Source organism: Globicephala melas, chromosome 15 (genome assembly GCF_963455315.2).
Source record: "Globicephala melas chromosome 15, mGloMel1.2, whole genome shotgun sequence".
NCBI classification, from domain to species: Eukaryota; Metazoa; Chordata; class Mammalia; order Artiodactyla; family Delphinidae; genus Globicephala; species Globicephala melas.
The window spans coordinates 14,472,906-14,495,216 of record NC_083328.1 but is presented as its reverse complement, the minus strand read 5'-3'; the positions used below and the strand labels follow the sequence as shown (position 1 = coordinate 14,495,216).

Here is a 22,311-nt window from a genome sequence, read left to right as displayed (position 1 = left end):
CCGGAGACCATAGGCCAGCACTCCAGTGCCGGCTCTTTCACAAATTACATGGCTCCATGTGAGTAATGTGAAGTATTATTATCTCCAAACAATATTGGGGTCCTTGGTATGCACATAAAATAGTTTTAGAGGAGCTAGCTATAGAATAAGCAGAAGGCATTTCCTGTCCTCTGGGTGCAGAAGAGTAACAGTACCTGCATTCACAGAACTGTAAGTGCCCGTCCGTTTCATTCATCCATTCATTCAGTGCATATCTGGGGCTTTACTATGAGCCAGGCACTGCACAAGACACTGGGCAACTTTGATGTAACGTATTTGTATCCTACTTTATTTCACAAAGGATTTGAAAGTTGGGAAAAAGGACTGTCTAGATAAATACACACAGACTTTCACAGAGCCAGAGAGATGTCGTAATATTGAAAAGTATGCACTGGGGTAAAATTTTAGTTAATCTGGAGGAGGTTTGTGGGAAAATTAGGGAGAACTGGCCTCATTTCTTTCAAAACCACAAACAGTGAAAGAGATTTAAAAAAATAAATAAAGGTCCTGAGCATTTTAGGGAGACCCTAGAGCTTCTCAGGGCAAATGTAGGTACCATCATTCCCTGCCCTTGCCTCCAGAACCGTAGCTGGACTGGGCACTAATCTCCTTGCACAGATTAAGGAAAGAAGTGGAGAGGTACAGAGGATGAGGAGTGGATGCCTGGCATTATTCAACAAACATCTGTGGGCCCTGCTCTGGGTGGCCTCAGGATAGGTGAACAAGATGCTGTTCCTGCCCTCGGGAAACTTGGGCAATAATAACGACCGATAGCACAAAGCTCCCGTTGTGCAGAGCTCTGTTATACAGGAGAACGTGGGCTACAGTGAAGGCACAATGGCGGGAGTGTTCAGTGAACCCTGTCTTGGGGCAGGCAAAGGACAACAGAGCAGAAATGCTCACGGAGTAGGGGACCTTGAATAGAAGCTCTCAGAATGAGTGGATGCTGCTAACCGATATGGCGCCTTGGTGTGAATTAGCAAAAGGGTGTACAGCTGGGCTGGCAGACCCCGCTCACGCAGGTGCCCCTGTGCAGTGAACAGCGCAGACTGCCAGATGGGGCCATTGCATTTGCTGGATGGACAGAGGGAGGGTGGCAGGAGCGCTGGGGACGGAGAAGACAGCATGAGCAAGGGCACAAAGGTGGGGAGTTCAGGAAGTGGAAGGAGGACAGTGAAGGCTTTGAACTCTAGAGCAGAGATTGTAGGACTGCGGTGCAGAGACCTGATTTAAGAGCTGTGGGAGGATGGGGAGGACTTGGTAATTGATGAATGCAGGGAAAGGGAGGGGAGAGAAGAGGTCAGAAAGATGCCTGGGTTTGGGCCTGGGGTGGCGCTCATCAGACCCAGGAAGGCGGCAGACGGGGCAGCCCCGGCTTGCCTCCCCACCGTGGGACTAAAAGTGCCGGTGATTCCTCCCCAGTTCCCTGAGGTTGTCCCCCTTAACATCGGAGGGGCTCACTTCACCACACGCCTGTCCACCTTGCGGCGCTACGAGGACACCATGCTGGCGGCCATGTTCAGCGGGCGGCACTACATCCCCACGGATGCCGAGGGCCGCTACTTCATTGATCGGGACGGTGCGCACTTCGGGTACGTTCCTCCCTCTGCCATCAACTGCAGGGTCCTAGCAAGTGAGCAGCCCGGGCTTGGGCATGGGACTTTGATGTCTTCCATAACACCTAGAAGAGGAGATAACCTGCTGGTGGAATTTAATAAATGTGCATATTGCATTGCATCAGAATTCTTAGTTTCTTTCCCAGAGGAGGCAAGGACAGCCGGAGAAATCCCAGGTGACACACATTGGCTGGATGTGATGAAACTGATTCTCTGCTATGCAAATTAAGACTGGGAAGTTGTCATCCCTGTGGAATAGGTGTGACCGCACCGAGAGGCAGGGGAGTTCCAACACAGCTTCTGGGAGAAGACCCTCAGATCCAGATTCTGGGGCTCGGCATCGCTGTTAGGGAGAAACATGGGGCGTGGCAGTGGTTCCCAAACTTCTTTCAATAGTTTGAAACAAATAAATAGGACAAAAAAAGGTGAGGGAAGGGCCAACATAGGGTTGCCATCCTGTAATTTTGCCAAGTCTTTAAAAAAAAAACACCTTCAGGGACTTCCCTGGCGGTTCAGTGGTTAACACTCCATGCTTCCACTGCAGAGGGCACAGGTTCAATTCCTGGTGGGGGAACTAAGATCCTGCATACCGCACCGTGCAGCCAAAAAAAAAAAAACCCCCAAAAACGAAACAACAACAGCAAAAACACACACAAAAAAACCCCACTTTCAATTGTTACTGTCATTTTAACAGTAAAACATGTAACAACACAATCTCAAAAAAAGATAGCCCTTCCCAAGAGAGGACTTCTGACAACCTTACAGATAAACAATTTAAAGACTTTATGTTTTGGTTTCCTTGTTTGTGAAATGAGAAGTAATTATAGCTGCCTTGCAGGCCTGTCATGTGGATTAAATAAAGAGGCTTGGTGTGACCCCTGGCCAGGTCCTTTCAGAGTATGTGGCTGAAACTCTTTACCCCATCCGTCTAACTTTGGAGATGACTGGAGAACTAACATGGTCTTTGACCTTGAACAAAAGGAGACCCTCCAACCACTACGTCTCTGTGCCGGCCTCCAAGTAGGATTGCCCACACTGGGAGAAGGGTCATTTTCACCCTCAGAAAGGAGCCTCGTCAAATAATTTGCTCTGAAGCATCTGGGTTTCCCCATTGGGCGGTCAGCTGCCTCCAGTGCTGAGAAAACAAAGTGTCACATCGCTCTGCAGAGCTATAAAAAGATTTTTGTTTGCAGGCTGTTTGGGAGAGGAAAGTGCTCGGCCCGGCTGGCAGCTCCCACAGCACTCTTCACTGGGCCTTGCCCGCGGTTATGTTTTTCAGGACTCACCAAGATTTGCTTACGATCCTAGAGGACTGATTTTCGAAGGAGTGACGGGGAAGGGGAACCCGGTTTGGCCCTAGGCTGATGCGCTCATACCCAGGTGGCCACAGCTGGAGAGTGGCAGGGCCAGGCAAGGGCATGGCAGCAAGCAGGATATTGTGGTGTTTATCCTCAGGCTACTGGACTCCAGTGGCCTAAGATTCATCAGCAGCCTGTGGAGCTGTTGAAAGATTCAGATAAAATAAAATAGGGATTTAGGGCATTTCTCTGCGGGTGAGCTCACGTAGCCCCAGCAGCCACCATGGAGGCTGCCTGGGCCTCCACCTGGGGCACTTTCCCGTTGTGATCAGTGCACAGCGGCTTGGACTGGAGTCTGGACCACTGTGGGTGTGGATTTGGAGTCACCCGTGTCTGCATCTGGCTGGCTGTGGCTCCTTTAGCAAGGGTGTTCCTTAAGCTCTCTGAGCCCCACTTTTTCCTCATTTATAAAACGGACGTAAGAAAGCACTTACCCCATGTCGTTGGAAGGATTAAATGGGATAACTCCTGAATAGTGACTGACACAGATTAGTACTTGGTGAGTGTTGGCTGGTGTTGCTTCATGGTCATAGACTCACTACTGAGGTAACAGCTTGGTCTTGGGGTTTACTGATACATCCTCACAGAAAAGCCCTTCCCACACCTACCAGTGATGGGTCTGATTACTTTCAGCCCTAAAGAATCTGAAGAGAGAATTAAAAGAACTGAATTGTTATTTTAAGAAGGTGCAGTATGTGATTTTTTGTTCACTCCTGAAGCCAGTTTATTCAGGTGTCAGGGTTAGGCATTCCTCTTCTCCGTATAGCTACAGAATGATACTGATGGCAAGGATCTGTGGGGAGTGCAGAACTCTTCCACGTGGCTGGTGGGAATAAAATGCTACAACCACTTTGTCAAACAGGCACTTATGACCGAACAGTTCTCCTCCTGATGTTTACCCAAGAGGAACCGGTGCCTGAGTCCACAAGAAGTTTACAGGGAATGTTTATCACAGCTTTACTCTTATGAGACCCCAACTGGAAACAATTCAAATGTCCATCAACGGGAGAATGGGTAAAAGTTTATAGTGTATCCATACAACGGTATGCTACTTAGCGATAAAAGGAAGGAAACTTCTGCTACGCATGATGACGTAGGGAATCAATCTCAAAGACACTAGGTTGAGGGGAAGAAGCCAGGCACAAAAGAGAACATACTGTGTGATTCCACTTACATGCATTTCAAGAAGAGGCAAAACTAATCTTTGTTGATAGAATTAGAAGTTAGAGTGGTTGTCTCTGTAGTGATTGGCTGGGAAGAGGCACAGGGAAACTTTAATTAGGTGGACATGTTCTATATCTTGATGTATGTGGTGGTTGTGTGGGTATATTCATACGTGAAAAAGTAATTGGCCTGTACAATTAAGATGTGTACCTTTATTGGCTATTATCTGTACCTCAATTCAAAATGTAATTAAGGGGCTAGATATCATATCTTCCCATTTTTCCTGTATATACTTAATAATTATAATAATAATGATACAATAACAACTACTAACACTTAGTGAGGGCTTGCTCTGTGCCAGGTATTTTCTAAGCACTTTTTATGTATTAACTTATTTAATCCCCTCATAACATTATGGGGTAGTTTTCTTATTTTCCCCCATTTTACAGAGGAGAAAGGGCACAGAGAGGTTAAGTTCACTTACCCAAGGTTACACAGCTGGCCATCTGGGTCCAGATCCTGTGCTCTAACCACTGGGTGGCACTGTCCGGATCCATTTCCTCCTTCTCACCAACCCTCTTTCCTTCCTGCTCAGAGATGTGCTGAATTTCCTGCGCTCGGGGGACCTGCCGCCCCGGGAGCGCGTGCGGGCCGTGTACAAAGAGGCCCAGTACTATGCCATCGGGCCTCTCCTGGAGCAGCTGGAGAACATGCAGCCACTGAAGGGGGAGAAAGTGCGCCAAGCGTTTCTGGGACTCATGCCCTATTACAAAGGTGAGGGGCTCACTGTGCGGGGCAGTCGGGGTGTGAGGAGGGAGGGTAGCGAGGCATCTGTCAGTGCTGAGGTCTCCACCAGAACAAGTGGGTCATGGCTCGCCAAGACACCTGTCCTACTCAAGATGGGAGAGGATCCTGCTTCCCTTCCTGCCGCCCTCCCAGTCCCACAGGAAGATTCAGATGAAATAGGGACCACCTTGCCTGCAATGTCATCAAATCGCATTTCAGAAGGGTGGTACTCATCCCATCCCCTTTGTTTCCTTTTGCCCTGCAGAACCACGATTCCTGTTTAAGTTTGTGCCCTTCATGGGCCCAGAGTCCCTTCCCCAGGGATCTGTCTCTTCCCTCTTGGGTCCACTGTCACTGGGGCTCTCTCTGTGCCCCGCCCCCCTCCCCACCCCCGTCCCACTGATGGGTGACGTGTTCACCCCCGCAGACCATTTGGAGCGGATTGTGGAGATTGCCCGGCTGCGCGCCGTCCAGCGGAAGGCCCGCTTTGCCAAGCTCAAGGTCTGTGTCTTCAAGGAGGAGATGCCCATCACCCCCTACGAGTGTCCGCTTCTCAGCTCCCTGCGCTTTGAACGGAGCGAGAGTGACGGACAGCTCTTCGAGCACCACTGCGAAGTGGATGTGTCTTTCGGGCCCTGGGAGGCCGTGGCTGACGTTTATGACCTGTTGCACTGCCTGGTCACGGACCTCTCGGCCCAGGGCCTCACCGTGGACCACCAGTGCATCGGGGTGTGTGACAAGCACCTCATCAACCACTACTACTGCAAGCGCCCCATCTATGAGTTCAAGATCACATGGTGGTGAGTAGCCCTGGCAGGGAGCAGAGTCCTGTCAGGGAGGGTGTCCGTTCCCCTTGGCAGCTCTGGGAGCAAGGTCCCTGGAAGGGCTGCTGGCTGCCCCAGAACCTGCTGAGGTGAGGACGGGTCCTGAGGCACAACTCCAGGCGGACGGAGGTGCAGCCCCAGTCTCCGTGGCTGTACCTTGGGGCCAGGTTCAGGGCTGGTGGCCCACGAGGACTTGGTGCCTGTGCTCACCTGGCCTTTCCTCGAGGCACGGCAGTCTCTGCCTGAGGCTTATGGGGTCCGGCTAGCGAGGGCTTGACCAGGAAGTCCAGAGAGGTTTTGTCACTTTCTTGATCTTGCAAGAGAGTTTCTGCCCTTTTTAGAGCCACGTTACCAAACTCACGTAGGCATAACCACTCCTCCATCCTGTTCAAGAGTCCCTTCCTTGTGCTCAGTGTATCAGTATGAATGTGGAACATGATGGGGGATTTACCCAAGGAGCCACCTAGAGCCCCTGGCTGAAGAAGGAACATTTTCTCTCCCTCTTCCCTCAACAGTAGCCCCACGCTTTGTTTTAGGATGTGGACTCTTTTCCTCCCAAAACATATTCTTCACCACCTTTTGGAGATGTAACCATAGTTGCCAAAGCCATGCACCAGGTTGGCCTTAGAAAAGCACAATGTTTACAGCCCTGCCTCAGGGCCTTGGCTTCTCCTACCTTCCACTAACCTTCCTTGCTTGAAGGGTTATCTTCTCATGGGGCTGGAATGCACATTTCAGGGACTCCTTTTGAAGATTCCCTAAGTCAAGCAGGCAAGATGCCTAGTTGTTGTGTTATCTTTGAGATGTAACATCCTTTCTAGAGGCTCAGAATACATCCTTGACTGCTATTCCATGTTAGGATCCAATTTGTGGTGAACCTCCTTGGATGGGAACCCCTGTTGCTTTTTCCTGCCAACGTTCTCCTTCTCGGAGATTATCTATCTTGGGGAAGGAAAGAGAGGGCCGGAGGAGAGGCGCAGCTATCCCAGGAGCTGTGGGAAGAGAGCAGCAGACCTCCGTTATGTTTGCCTCTGCACAATTCGGAGAGAAAAAGATCCACCAGCTTCTGTTCACTGCGTTTCCTTCTCGCGCTGTCTGCAGCCTGGGGCAGCCAGTCGGGGTGTGGGCCTGCGCCCCCTAGAGGAAATGCTCTGCAGCGCCAGTCACTGGAACGGGGACGTGCCCGTGCTGCGTGCAGGGCTTCTCCCTGTAATCGTGATTGAACTTGACTGCTCCTGGCTGTTGTTGTAGGGAGATTTTTTTTCTGTCAGCCTCATCGGTCTCAGTCTTACAAGACCAGATTGGCGAGGAGGGTAGTGGGGGAGCTGAGGAAGAGAAGGCCAAGCCCTGGGGCCTTGGCTGAGCTCCTTCACGGGGCAGGGACCCCTTGGCCCCTGTATGGGAAGATTCCAGGGCATGGTTCCCCGCTCTTACACTGTATTCTTATGTGCGTGGAGCAGGTGTCCAGGCTGACATCTAAGGGGGCGGTCCAGTCAGTGGTTCAGGTTCTGAGATAACATGTTCTCTCCTCGTTCTCATCCGCAAACGGCTTGTCGCTTTTCCGGAGCTGATGTCCCTGCTTGGATCTTACCCCGACAGCACGGCTCTTGCCTTGTCCTCAGAGAAGGGTCTTTCATTTAAGTTGCTCAGATCGGCAAATAGATTGAACGCTAATACAGGTTCGTTTTTTGACAGACACTGAGGCAGGCTCTTCAGGAGGGAGCCAGTGTGAGGAGAGAGCAGATAGGTAAGCCCAGTGCCCGCAGTGATCCGACCTCGGCCCCTTCTCTTGCCTTCCCTGGCCCAGAGCATCACAGCACTCGGTTATTGAGAGTCCATACACATGAGACAGGGAGGGACTGGTTCACGCAAGCTCAAGTCAGCTCAAAATCAGGCCCTGAAGACTTGCTTGGGGCTTCAGGGACGCTGGATAGGAACGCTGTCCCTGCGCCTCTTGCTGGAGCCCCTCCATTCCTCTGCCCCCGTGTTGTCCTCGCGGAGGTGCTCTGTGCCGTCGTGGGGGGACAGGGCTGTGGCCAGTAGCCCAGGCAGAGCAGGGACACTGGCGGCCAGCTTAGAGCTCCTTCTACATGGAGTAAAAGAATTCGGTGGCCCTGTTTGGCCATCGTCTGTTGAGAAGCCAAGGCCAGGCTGCGAAGCACTCTTGGATGTGGAGGGTTTGTGGTGATCGCCTCCAAATAAAAGTCATATCTGAGGAAGTGACTTCTCCTAGTTGGGTCCCTTTTCAGCTGTCAGCGGCCAAGCCCAGAACATAAGAAGCGTTGGGTAAGGAAGGAGGGCTCCAAAGGACGGCTGCTTCTCCCAGATTGAAAGGAAGTCTGTCTTCATGGAATTCTTGTGTGTAACGTCCTTGGGTCAAACCAAGGGGCCTGCCTTTGGAGCTTCCCTTATGTTTGACTTTGGGTACCTTTTCTCCCAGGTGCTCCATTCACTGGTTGGGAAGGTGAAAGTTATAGGAAATAGGACCGCATGGTGCAATGCTAGTTGCAATTCAGTAAGAATGAAAAACTTAACTGCAGCTAAGTTTGAAAAGATTAAAACAAAACCACAGTGAAACCCAGCACACCATCCCAGGTGGGGGAATTCTTTGGGTAACGCTCTAAATAGAAGACATAGAGGAATCGTCACCATCCTTATTCTACCTCTGGTGAATTCAGCAGGCTGTCCAGCGCTTATCACGTGGAAAGCAGTCGACTGTGCTCTGAAAATTTCTGTTCTTTCTCTCTGGGGCTTGGGATGTTCTGGGAGCTGTCTGAGCCTTGTGCCTCAGGCTGCTCAGGTGATATAATCTTCCTGTTCTGGGTTGCTCCTTGGAGGACTAGGAAATTGACATCTGCAAGCCACAGAGTGGAGTGAGCCTCACTGTGTGATCTTGGTCTAAGTTGGATCCTGAAATGGTTAAGACAAGTAACAACAACAAAACAAAAACCACTCACACTAATCATTTTGATCCCAGTTAGAATTTCAGATATCATCCTTCTGCATACCTTCTGTCTGTATTTGATTGTGCTACAAGTGATTAAGCTTTCTCGGGTACCATTTTGCTGGGGCTCTTTCATGAAGGTGGCGCGCCTGCCTCGTGATCCTTAAAAGAGGGAGGCTTTATTCATCAGAAGCCAGAGTGTTGGGAACTGGGGTGGGAGAGGCACTTTTTGGAATTCTGGAAGAAACATACATGTATACATATGTTAATTGGAGGAAGGGCGGGCTGGCAGAGGGTCAGAGGAGGTGGGAACAGAGACGGGGAGGAGGGATAGGCAGTTGCCTCTGGGAGTGGGAGGTCACGGGGTGGTCGGTCGTCTTCCTTCTGTACAGTGTGGGCTTTGTGTACACAAGATAACGCTGCCTGTGTTTGTTCATTTCCTGTCTGTGAGCGCTTTGGTGCATGGAGCCTCAGTACCCTCACCTGGCATTAAAGTCAAGAATTAGAACCTGGGTGCTGTGCCTTTCTTGTTTAGAGACTTACTCTCCTCCCTCCTCCGCCCTCCACGCTGCCAGCAAATATGTGTTGATTTCTGCTTAAAACGTGGTATGTTTGGGGATGCCATACTAAATCAAACAGGCCCTTCCCTGAGACATGCGGCTGAGCTTCCGCCCTGACCTGAAGTTAAAGGGAGACAGGCCCCTGGAGGTTCCTCACCTGCTCTCCGTCCCGGCAGGCGTACTCACCTGTGCCCCCATATTTCTGGGGTTTATAGGCAGTGCTGGCCATTCGTTCATGACCCTCAGCTTCCTCACTTGACCATTCTGTCTTTTAGGAAGTGGGTTCACCTGATCCCTTACTGAAGACCCAGTGTTCCAGTAGCTGAAAGCCCTGTACATCTTTTCTCCTCTCCTGGCCCTATACCTCCAAGGCACACTCCAGTACCTCAGTAGGGGTCCCAGGGAGGCACCAGCATGGGCAGCCTCTGCTCCGTGTTCCTACATCTCCATGATGCTGGGATTGGCTGAGGCCAGCAATCCTCAGCCAATGAGAGTTGGAATACATTGGGTTGGCCAAAAAATTCGTTCGGGATTTTCCATAAGATGGTACACAAACCCGAACGAGCTTTTTGGCCAACCCAGTAATAAACAGATTCAAGGTCCAGAGGCACCATGTGATTGTCCGTGCAGCTGCCTGGAGCGGTCAAGGTGAAACTGGCAACTTGGTCCACACAATGAGGGCAGGGCAGGTGTTTCAAACACTTTGGCTTCAGAAGATGCTGCATTACATGTGCAAGATCCCAAGAGGCCAGCAGAGGAATGGCAGCTCTGGTCGTAGCTGACAGAGAAGCCGCTTCAAGCTGCAGGTAGGTGCCCATGTGCAGCAGAGGCCAGCCAAAACCCAGAGCTTCCCAGAGCAGACACAGAAAGGGACAGTGTTCTCTTACAGCGGCTGACTGGCGTGCCAGAAGAGGAAACTGAACTCCTGCTCACCCTTTTGCCAACCATGTGCCTTTACATCCCACCCGTTCAAAGTGGAAAGTAACACAGAGACTCCTTGGGACCTTACGTCTGTCTCCGTGCCTGACTTGCACTTGGAGTCATTTGTATTAGTCAGGAGGGAAAAAACCACACGGTAATTTGAATAATATATATCTCTAATATAAATAGCTATTAATTATAGGAAGATTGGAGTAATGAGGGATTGGCTAATAAAGAGTAGAGATAACTATAAAGAATATAGGAGTAGCAGATGTAAGAAGCAGCCCCTAGGGCAGAGATGGAGCGTCCAAGGACGAGTACCCCGTCCCCCCAGAGCTGATACCCAGACCTTTTTTGGAGAAGGCGTGACCATGGCTCACCGAACAGTAGAGAAGTCATGGGGGAACTTGCTGGAAACCCACCCTCTGGGATGCTGGAAAAATCCGTTCCTTGGGAGGTGTCTTGCCGGAGGCCCTCCATGGCAAAACCACCCCAGGGGAGTGCCGGGGAAAGCTGTGGGCCTCTTTGTGCTGCTGACTACCCTGCATGGCAGGAGCTGGGTGCTGGAGAAGCTGTGTGAGCTGTGAGCAAGCCTACCTGAACCAGAAAGGAAACATCTCCCTCCTTGCAGTGTCTCACCAATGCCCTCTACTAACAAAGAATCATATCATGTTAGTCGGCAAAGGCAAAAAATACTCCTAAGTCCCAACCCAATTTTTGCGGAGGCAACGAAGGATGAATATGGGACTAAAAGGCAGTCAGTACCTGGCACATCATCTACATGTGCTGATGACTCTGCAGATGTATACTCCTGTCCAGGCTTCCTGCCTCAGCCTCGAATTATACACCCAATAACCTGCCAGATATGGCCACTTCAATATCTGTTAGCCATCTCAAACTTAATACATCCAGATGGAATTCCTGATCTCCCCTCCCACCCCAAACATCCTCATTCCACCTCCTCCCTCTCAGGAAGTGGCACCACCATGCACCCAGTCAACAATAACCTGCATCACCTTTCACTCCCCTCCTTCACCTTCCCCTTCTCCTTGCGATCCATCACCAAGTACTTGAATACATCTTCAAGCTGTATCGAGTTTTCACAGATTCGCTTGTTTGACTCACCATCATCTTTCATCCTGAGTTACTACAAAGGCCTCCTGGCTTAATGTGGCTCTCAATTACCCCGACTAACCTATTCTCCAGAATAGTCTTTTGAAACGGTTGATTAGATCCTGCACTATGCTGACTTAAAACCCTTTGCTTTTTTCTTTTTTTAATTAATTTTTATTGGAGTAGAGTTGATTTACAATGTTGTGTTAGTTTCGGGTGTACAGCAAAGTGAATCAGTCATACATATACATATATCCACTCTTTTAAAAATTCTTCTCCCATATAGGCCATTACAGAGTATTGAGTAGAGTTCCCTGTGCTATACATTAGGTCCTTATTATCTGTTTTATATATAGTAGTGTGTATATGTCAGTCCCAATCTCCCAATTTATCCCTTCCCCCATGGTAACCATAAGTTTGTTTTCTACATCTGTGACTGTTTCTGTTTTGTAAATAAGTTCAAACCCTTGGCTTTTAAAATGAAATTGGAAAGGCTAACCATGTTTGATCTGGTTCCTGCCAACCCTTCCAGCCCCAACACACCACCCTGCTCCTTGTTTCCCATCCTCCACCCTGGCCTTCTTTCAGTTCCTGCCTCAGCTTTTTGTGATTGACATTTCCTCTGCCTGGGATGCCCTTCCCCCCACCCTTCTCATTTATGGCTGGCTCCTTTTCATATTTTATGTTCCAGTTCAAATGTTACATACAGTGAGACCTTCTCTGACCATGCCATCTAAAGCATACTCCCTCCCATTACCATCTATCACGTCACCCTATTTCTTTATAGCCTTTATTACCAATAGTAGTTGTTTGTTATGTCTCTATTTTCTTTCAAATAAGCCCCTCGAGGGCATAGATTTTGCCGCTGTTGTTCACATCTATATCCCAATGCTTGGAACAGTCAGTGCCTGGAAAAGAGGTGCTCATAGTCAAGATCTGTTAAACAATCTGTCCAGTATATGGACAGGAGACCACTTGGAGCATCTTAGTATTACCATGGCCTGTGATTAAAGTCAGTGGGAAACTGCAACAGGCCAATCCAGGCAGGATTACTAATGGCCCAGACCTTTCGTGAGTGAAAGTTTGGGTCACCCCACCAGGTAAAGAGATTGAGTATGGAGATCAAGTTTGATATAAGGAGATGCATATGGGTGCCAAGTTGACAGGGGGTGGAGTTATGAGAGCTAATTGTATGTGTCATCTTGATTGGGCCACAGTGCCCAAATATTTGGTCAAACATTATTCTGGATGTTTCTGTAAGGGTGTTTTTGGATGAGATTTACATTCAAATCAGTGGACTTGGAGTAAAGCAGATTACCCTCCATAATGTGGGTGGACCTCATCCAATCAGTTGAAGGCTTGAATAGAACAAAAGGCTCCCTCAGGCAGAGGGAATTCTGACAGCCTTCTGTCTTCAGACTTCACTGAAACACCAGCTCTTCCTGGTTCATCAGCAGACTGCCTTTGAACTTGAACTGTAATTCTTTCCTGAGCCTCCAGCCTGCCAGCCTCTCCCATCAGATTTTGGACCCATCAAGCCTCCACAGTCACATGGCCCAATCCCTTAAAATAATTATCTTCCTATATATACTGTATCTATCTGTCTGTCTATCCCAGGATATGTTATCTCTCTATATATATCGTTATTCTAGAAAGAGATTTAGATACATCCTAGGAGAATATATATAATGAAGTGCAAAGGTAGCATACCACATGTTTTGCCACCTTACTATTTTCATTCAACGTTATCTTTTGGAGATCTGTTCCTTTCAGTTCATGTAGAGCTGCCCCTCCCCCTCTTTAAAAATTTGATAGTATTCCATTAAAAATATGTTCCACAAAACTATTTAAAAATAGTTTCTGCTGCCTTTTGAGATACACATGCCTCTAACTATTTATCAACAGATTAATAAGCCTTTCCCACATTTAAGCAAATACAGCCCTCAGCTCTCTTGTTCTTGATATGATAAAGACTACTTAGAAACGTTAAAAAAAAAAAGGAAAAGTAAGATGGAGGTCTTGGGTTTTTTAGCTGATTGATTCTATAATGCTTATAGATTTGAGTCATGGTTGACCACAATATGGTTCAGCAAGAGAGAATGTACTCCTTTGCTTATGTGAATGATCTGTTTTCCTTGATTTTGGATCCTATGGAAAATGGCTTAAGTTACGTGGTTCCTGGATTGCTTCTCACTTGGGAACTTGGCAATTTGATGAGCCCTTCTGCTGTCACTAATCTGATTATCTCCCAGAGTCTATCCCTGCGGCTTTCCCCTGGGTTGCTGCATTCTTAGGCAGCCTTTATCTACTGCTGCAGAGATCGCCTTTGCCAGAAAACCAGAGAAGAGAGAGCGTCGCTTTCCTGAAAGCTAGAGAAGTCCTAGAAAGGAATTATGGGCAATCCTCACGCATTTGTTGAGGCCAGGGGAATGGCAGAGCTCACATGCCTATTCTTGGAGCCAAGGGATAGGGTCATCAATGGCTGAACTCTGTGGACTAATAATGTAGGGAGGTGCGGTTCCCCCAAAAGAAGCTAGGTAGACAAAAACCACACATCCTCTACTAGTTTTACAAAAGTGTATACTCTTTCTCTCTTCTGATAGGGACCTCTGTTTTCACTGGCAGACATTAGTCATAGCCACGTCTATGAGTTTAGCACAGATCTCTAGCTGTTAATGGTTTCTTAAAGTCTTGCATTCTGCAAAAACCAACAAAAAAAAAATTTCCTCTGTGGGGTGAAGTAGGAGAAAAGGGGGAGAGGGTCAAGTTTTAACTCCTTTTCTCTTTAATGTATATATTAAATGGTTTGATATTAGTTTTTGATGAACTGATACGTGTCCTATCATATAGCAAGTAGAAAATTTAATTCTCCTTCTCTATGATAGTGATGTGATTTTACTATTACAAACCAGGCAAGTCTCATTAAGAAAGATTTGTTTCTTTTATATAACTGCTGCAAGAAAATGTTGCAACTGACAAGGGCTTAATCTCCAAAATATACAAACAGCTCATACAACTCAACAACAAAAAATCAAACAACCCAATCAAAAATGGGCAGAAGACTTTAATAGACATTTCTCCAAAGAAGACATACAGGTGGCCAGTAGGTACATGAAAAGATGCTCAACATCACTAATTATTAGAGAAATGCAAATCAAAACTACAATGAGATACCACCTCACACCGGTCAAAGTGGCCATCATTAAAAAGTCTACAAATAACAAATGCTGGAGAGGGTGTGAAGAAAAGGAAACTCTCCTACACTGTTGGTGGGAATGTAACTTGGTGTGGCCACTATGGAGAATAGTATGTAGGTTCCTCAGAAAACTAAAAATAGAATTACCATATGTTCCAGCAGTTCCACTCTTGGGCATATACCTGGACAAAACTATAATTCAGAAAGAAACATGCACCCCTATGTTCAAGCAGCACTATTCACAATAGGCAAAACATGGAAACAACCTAAATGTCCATTGACAGATGAATGGATAAAGAAGATGTGGTACATATATACAATGGAATACTACTCAGCCATAAAAAAGAACAAAAAATGCCATTTACAGCAATATGGATACAACTAGAGAGTATCATACTAAGTGAAGTAAGTAAGATAGAGAAAGACAAATACTATATGATATCACTTATATGTGGAATCTAAAATATGGTACAAATGAACTTACCTACAAAACAGAAACAGAGTCACAGACATAAAGATCAGACTTGTGGTTGCCAAGGGGCAGGGGGAGGGAAAGGGAAGGACTGAGAATTTGGGGTTTGTAGATGCAAACATTTAGAATGGATAAACAGTCCTACTGTATAGCACAGGGAACTATATAATTGCTGCAAGAAATAATGGCTCAATGTTATATAAAGTCAAAATTCCTGTCTTAGTCACACATTATTAAAATTTGAAATGATAGGACAATTTGAACATGAAAATAAATAATTATAGCAATGGGTTATAACCCATTGAATAAATAAGAATCCATGAATTCATGTTGACACAAATGAATAAATAATTACATAAAAGAGGTAGAAAGGAAAGTTCTTAGAGTAAAATGTCATCTAATAAATATAGAGAAAGAATGATGGGGTTAGAAAACCTCCATTTAGCAACCATCATAATTATGACTGAATCATCATTAATCATCAAAGTATTTTCCTATAAATTACTAATTAATTATAAAGGTAAAAATAGTAACTTCACAGTGGAGACACCTGAAAGACTCCACCTTAATCATTAACCAAAGTTGTTAGCCAAAATGGGACAAACAGACATCATGCACATCACCTATCAATGCCTTGAGGAGAATACAACATTATGCCAGTGATTTTTCTGCCAAAAAATGAATAACCTGAATCTAATCATGAGAAAAAGTCGGAGAAACCCAAAGTGAAGAACATCTTTTAGAATGACCATCTTATACTTTACAAAAACGTCAAGATTATGAAAGACAAATTGAAATGGAAGAACTATTCCAGATTAAAGAAGGCTAAAGAGACATGGCAATTAAGTGATCCTGGGTTAGATTTGGGATCAGGAAAAACAATAGCTATAAGGGGCATTTTGGGGACAATTGAGAATTGAATAAAGGCTATAGATAATAGAATTTTATCAATGTTAATTTTCCTGATTTTGATAATTTTGCTTTGGTTTTTCTCAGAGAATATCTTTATTCTTAGGAAATACACACTGAAATATGTCAGCATCAAGAACCATGATATTTGCAAGTTAAATTCTTTAGGAAGAAAGTGAGATAGAGAGGGTGCAAATGATACAAATCTACAAGTTCAAGAAGCTCAAAAAACTCCACGTAAGATAAAGTCATAGGGCTTCCCTGGTGGCGCAGTGGTTGAGAGTCCGCCTGCCGATGCAGGGGACGCGGGTTCATGCCCCGGTCTGGGAAGATCCCACATGCCGCAGAGCGGCTGGGCCCATGAGCCATGGCCGCTGAGCCTGTGCATCTGGAGCCTGTGCTCCGCAACGGGAGAGCCCACAACAGTGAGAGGCCCGTGTACCGAAAAAAAAAAAAAAAAGTCATAGAGACCCACAGCAAAACACATTGTAATCAAACTGTAGAAAGCCAAAGAAAAATACTATGGAAGCCAGAAGGGAGTCAGATGTCATATTTAAAGTGTTGAAATAAAAACCTGTCAACCAAGAATTCTGTATCTGGCAAAACTATTCAAGAATGAAGGAGAAATTAAGACATCGTTACTAGTAGACCTGCTCTGTGAGAAATGCTAAAAGGACTTCTTTGGGCTGAAGAAAAAAGGACACCAGAAGAAGCCACATGGAGAAATAAGAACACCAGTAAAGATAAATACCTAGGTAAACGTAAAAGCATTATTGTACTAAAGGTTTATAACTCCTCTCTTTTCCCCTATGTGATTTAAAACACATATATGCATAAAACAATTATAAACCTGTGCTGATAGGCACACAATTTATAGAGATGAAATCTGTGACAATAACAGGATAAAATGAGAGGGACATAGTTGTATTGGAAGCAGAGTATATACTATTTTAAATAAGTTGGTATTATTCAAACTAAGTTGTTATGAGTTCAAAATGTCAATTGTAATCCCAAAGGTAACCACTAAGAAAATAACGAAAAAAATGTACAGAAAATGAAAATGGTAGGCTACAGAAAAACAATTAAATACCAAAATATGAGGTAATGGAAGAATTGAGAAAAAAAATATAAGCTATATAGAAAACAAGAAGCAAAATGGCAGAAGTAAGTCATTATTTAGCAGCAATTACTTTATTTGGTTTGTTTGTTTGCTTTTTAATATAGTCAATCGTAGCAATTACTTTAAATGTAAATAGATTACACTCTCCAATTTAAAGTCAAAGTTTGGCAGAACGTATTTCCCAAAAAGTTCCATCTATCTGCTCTCTATAAGAAATTCACCTTAGGTACAAAAACACAAAGACGCTGGAAGTAAAAGGATGGAAAAATATATTCCATGAAAACAGTAACCAAAGGAGAGTTGGGGTGGCTATATTGTTAGACAGAATAGATTTTACATTAAAAAAAAAGTTGGACTTCCCAGGTGGCTCAGTGGTTAAGAATCCGCCTGCCAATGCAGGGGACATGGGTTCGAGCCCTGGTCCGGGAAGATCCCCCATGCCACGGAGCAACTAAGCCCGCGCGCCTACAGCCTGTGCTCCGCAACAAGAGAAGCCACCACAGTGAGAAGCCTGCACACTGCAACGAAGAGTAGCCCCCGCTCACCGCAAGTAGAGAAAGCCCATGAGCAGCAATGAAGACCCAGTGCAGCCAAAAATTTAAAAATTAATAAGTAAATAATTTTTTAAAAAAAGGTTATAAGAGACAAGAAAGACATTATAGACTGAAAAAGATTTAATCCAACAAGATGATGTAACAATTATATGCATATATACACCTAATAACCAAGCACCAAATATGTATGAAACAAAAAAAAAAGGCAGATTTAAAGGAGACATCAACAGTTTTACAATCAGAGTTGGAGACTTCACTATCCCGCTTTCAATAACGGATAGAACAACCAGAGACGAGATCAGTAAGGAAAGAGAGTACTTGAATGACACTATAATCCAATGAGACCTAACAGACATATATAGAATACTTCACCCAACAATAGTGGATACACACAGAACATTGTCCAGAATAGAACATATGTTGGGCCACAAAGAAAAGCCTTAGTAAATTTTGAAAGGTTGAAATCATACAAAGTATCTTTTCTAATCACAATGGAATGAAACTAGAATCAGTAACAGAGGGAAACTCACAAAAATGTAGAAATTAAAAAACATGCTCTTAACCAATGGTCAAAGAAGAAATCACAAGGGAAATTAAAAAATACTTTGAGACAAATGAAAATGAAAACACAACGTACAAAACCTTTGGAATGACATGAAAGCAGTGCTCAGAAGGAAATTTGTAGCCATAAACATCTACATTAAAAAAGAAGGATCTCAAATCAATAACGTAACTGTACACCTTAAAGGAACTAGAAAAATGAAGAGCAAATTGAACCAAAGCTAGCAGAAGGTGGAAAGTAAAGATTAGAGTAGAGATAAATGGAATAGAGAATAGGAAAACAAGAGAATATAGAAAATCAATAAAACCAAAACTTGGTTTTTTTTAAAGATCATCAAAATTGACAAGTCTTTAGCTAGATTGACTAAGAAAAAGAGAAACAAATTGCTAAAATCAGAAATAAAAGAGGGGACATTACTACTGACTTTACATAAGTGAAAAGGATTATGAGAATTCTATGAATATATGTGCACCAACAAATAGAATAACTAAATGTAATGAACTAATTCCTAGACACATAAATCCTACCAAGTCTGAATCACAAAGAAATAGAAAATCGGAATATACTTATAACTAGTAAGGAGATTGAATCAGTAGTCAGAAGTTTCCCAACAAGTAAAAGCCCTGGACTTTATGGCTTTGCTGGTGAATTCTACCAAATGCTTAAACAACTAATATCAATCCTCAAATTCTTCAGAAAGAAATTGAAAGTGGAGAGAGTGCTTTCTAACTTATTCAGTGAGGCCAGCATTGCCCTAATACTGAGCCAGATAAAGACACTACAAGGAAACTACAGACCAATACTCCTTAAGAACATTAATATAAAAATCCTCCCTTTCCAACCCGGGACGGGCAGGATGGCTCCGGCAAAGAAGGGCGGTGAGAAGAAGGGCCGGTCCGCCATCAACAAGGTGGTGACCAGAGAATACACCAACAACATTCACAAGCGCATCCATGGAGTGGGTTTCAAGAAGCGTGCCCCTCAGGCACTCAAAGAAATCCGGAAGTTTGCCATGAAGAAGATGGGAACTCCATATGTATGCATTGACACCAGGATCAACAAAGCTGTCTGGGCCAAAGGAATAAGGAATGTCCTATACCATATCCATGTGCGGTTGTCTAGAAAACGTAATGAAGATGAAGATTCACCAAACAAGCTCTATACGTTTGTTACCTATGTATCTGTCACCACTTTCAAAAATCTACAGACAGTTAATGTGGATGAGAACTAACTGTGCTTGTTCAATAAAGTTACAGAACCACCAAAAAAAAAAATTCCTCAACAAAATACTAACGAAGAATCCAGCAGCATATTAAAAAGGTTACATGCTGTGACCAAGTGGGATATATTCCCGGAATATACAATGATGGTTCAACATATGAAAATTGATCAAATGTTAATTCACTATATTGAAAAAACTACCCAATCTTCTCAATTGATACAGAAAAAACTTGTGACACAATTTAATACCCTTTCATGATAAAAACACTCCAAAAAACTAGGAATATAGATATAAGAAAGCTACATATAAAAAACCCATAGCTAACATTGTACTCAGCAGTGAAAGATTAAAAGCTTATCTGCTAAAATAAGAAAGAAGACAAGGATGACTGTTTTTGCCAATTCTATTCAATGTAGTATTGGAAGTTCTAGTTAGAGCAACTAGGCGAGAAAAGGAAAAGCCATCCAAACTGAAAAGGAAGGAGTAAAATTATGTTTGAAGCTGATATGATCTTATATGTAGAAAACCCTAAGGATTCCCCCCACCACACACACACACACACAACCTGTTAGAAGCAATAGACGAATTGAGCAATGTAGTAGTACAGAATCAACACAGAAATCAGTTGCATTTCTAATAATGAACAATCCAAAGAGGAAATTAGGAAAAGAGTTCCACCTACAATATCATCAAAAAGAATAAAATACTTAGGAATTAATTAAGGAGGTGAAAGACTTGTACACTGAAAACAGCAAAACCATTGCTGAAAGAAATGAAAGAAGATGTAAATAAATGGAAAGACATCTCATGTAAATTGGTTTGTTGTTGAATTTTAGGAGTTCGCTATATATTCTGGATAACAATCCCTTATCACAGATAGGTGATCTGCAAATATTTTTTTCCTATTCTGTGAGTTGCCTTTATACTCTGTTGATTGTTGCCTTGGATGCACAAAAGGTTTTAATTTTGGTAAGTCCAATATGTCTATTTTTTTCTTTTATTACCTGTGCCTTTGGTGTCATATCTAAGAAATTATTGCCAAATCCAATGTTTTGAAGCTTTTCTCCCCCGTGCTTCCTTCTAAATTTTATCTCTTACATTTAGGTCTTTCATCCATTTTGAGTTAATTTTTTTACACGGTGTTGGGTAAGGGTCCAACTTCACTCCTTTGCATGTAAATTTTATATTATGTATATTTTACAATTAAAAATAAAGTTAAAAAATTAATACCCTTTGATTAGAAAAACACCCAGTAAACCAGGAATAGCAGGGAACTTCCTCAACATGATAAAGACCATGTATGAAAAACCCACTGGTAACATCGTATCATGGTGAAAGACTGAAAGTTTTTTTCGCTAAGATCGGGAACAAGACAAGGATGTGTAGTTTAAGCACTTCTATTAGTATCTTTTCATTTCTCTCTGGTAGATTCATCTTACCTAACTTTCCTGCAGAATTTGACTCATCTGATCAATCCCTTGGCTTTCTCTCTCTCCTTAGCCTCCACATTACTCCTCTTTTATAGTTTTCCTCTTTTTTTTTTTCTCTTTGATGGCTCTTTTTCTTTTGATACACTCCAAGATTTACTCTTAGCCCTCTTTTATCTTTACTTTTTCCAATGGGACTGATTTTTATAAGTTAATATGCAAAACAACACATAAATTGAAATAAAGAATAATACATTGAGTAGCCATATACCTATCACCCAGCTCAAGAACTAAAACATTGCCTGCTCAGTTGACTGTACCTTTGGTGCCCCTTTCCAATAGCCTTCACTGCCACCCCTTCTCCCAGAGGGAAGTGTGGTAGTTTGTTGCATTAATGGCCCCAATGAGTCAGACTTTGTCCTCACTTTTGCTAGTCCTCTCCCACTTTGACTTTGGAGTTTGCCCCTTACCTTTTGATCTCTTCTCCTTTCTCTCCTCAATTCACTGCTACAGCTACACAAGTTGGCATCAGGAGGGCCTTTGCACTTGCTGTTCCCTGTGCCTAGAACACTCTTGCCCAAATACTTGCATAGTATTGTAGTATAGCTAGCTCCCTAACCCTTTGCTCTGGTCATCTTCTCAGCCAGGGCTTTCCTGTCCACCCTAAAACATCAAACTTCTTGGTTGCACTGGCTATCCCTCTCCCTTGCATTATTCTTTTCCATAGCAATGGTCACTATCCTATGTAATTTTGTAAATAATTTATTGTTTGGTGGCTCCTCCACCTCTTCCCTAGAATGTAAGCTTCTCAGCTTAGGTACTTTTTTTTTTTTTTTAATAGTCTGGTATCCTCAGCCTAGCATACATTAGGTACTGTAGGGGAGGGAAAATAATTTTCCCTCTGCTCTTCTGAGTTCTTGGCTGAAACCCTTATAATAAAAGAGTAACAAAGAGGAAAACAAATAGAGATTTGTTAACATGTATACCTCACATATACATAGGAGATACCCAGGGAAAAGGCTTAGAATGCCAACTTAAATACCATTTTCCGGTGAAGACAAACAAGGAAAGGTGTCTGTTGGGGGGGGGTGGGGGGAGGGGGGAGACCAGTTATGGAGGTGACCAGGGAAAGAAAAATAAACAAGCTAAGAAGTTTGTTATACAGATTTAAGTCAGTGTCTTCTCCACTGATGAGTCTCTAGTGATTTATTAGAGTTGTCCTTTTCTTCCAGGTACAGAGGGGGAGACACTTCTACAAATAGCGATTTCCTTCATAAATGTATGTTTCCCTTACAAAAGGTTAACTTCTAGTTTATTTTCAGGGCTTCTCTGTGTTTACTTTCTCAGAATAAGCCCTATGTCAAAGAGGCATATTTTGGGGTGGCATATTCTGCTACCTTCCAGCGTTTAGGAATAATTTGAGGAACAAATCAATCTCCATTTTGCAAATAACGAGCAAAGACTGAGATATTAGGCAAACTGTCCAAGATCACAGAGGCAGCATTTAGCAAACCTGGGATTCCA

General features: G+C 44.1%; 2 protein-coding genes across 3 annotated transcripts in view; both read left to right on the top strand.

The window, feature by feature from the left end:
- The window catches only part of RABGEF1 (RAB guanine nucleotide exchange factor 1), an 87,553-nt gene that overhangs the window by 1,317 nt on the left and 63,925 nt on the right, over positions 1–22,311 (top strand). For both annotated transcript variants that reach the window (XM_030871917.3, XM_030871918.3), the window contains exons 2-4: positions 1,462–1,631; positions 4,773–4,951; positions 5,391–5,763. In XM_030871917.3, the coding sequence (XP_030727777.1) occupies positions 1,462–1,631; positions 4,773–4,951; positions 5,391–5,763 (722 nt within the window). The remainder of the gene's footprint in view (positions 1–1,461; positions 1,632–4,772; positions 4,952–5,390; positions 5,764–22,311) is intronic.
- Positions 18,473–19,369, top strand: LOC115861272 (large ribosomal subunit protein eL31-like). Its single transcript, XM_060285162.2, has one exon. The coding sequence runs from the start codon at positions 18,797–18,799 to the stop codon at positions 19,367–19,369; it is 573 nt and encodes a 190-aa protein (XP_060141145.1). The 5' UTR covers positions 18,473–18,796.

Excerpts from the sequence above, each read along its gene's own strand:
- LOC115861272 (XM_060285162.2), top strand. The coding sequence starts at position 18,797 with ATGCTTAAACAACTAATATCAATCCTCAAATTCTTCAGAAAGAAATTG.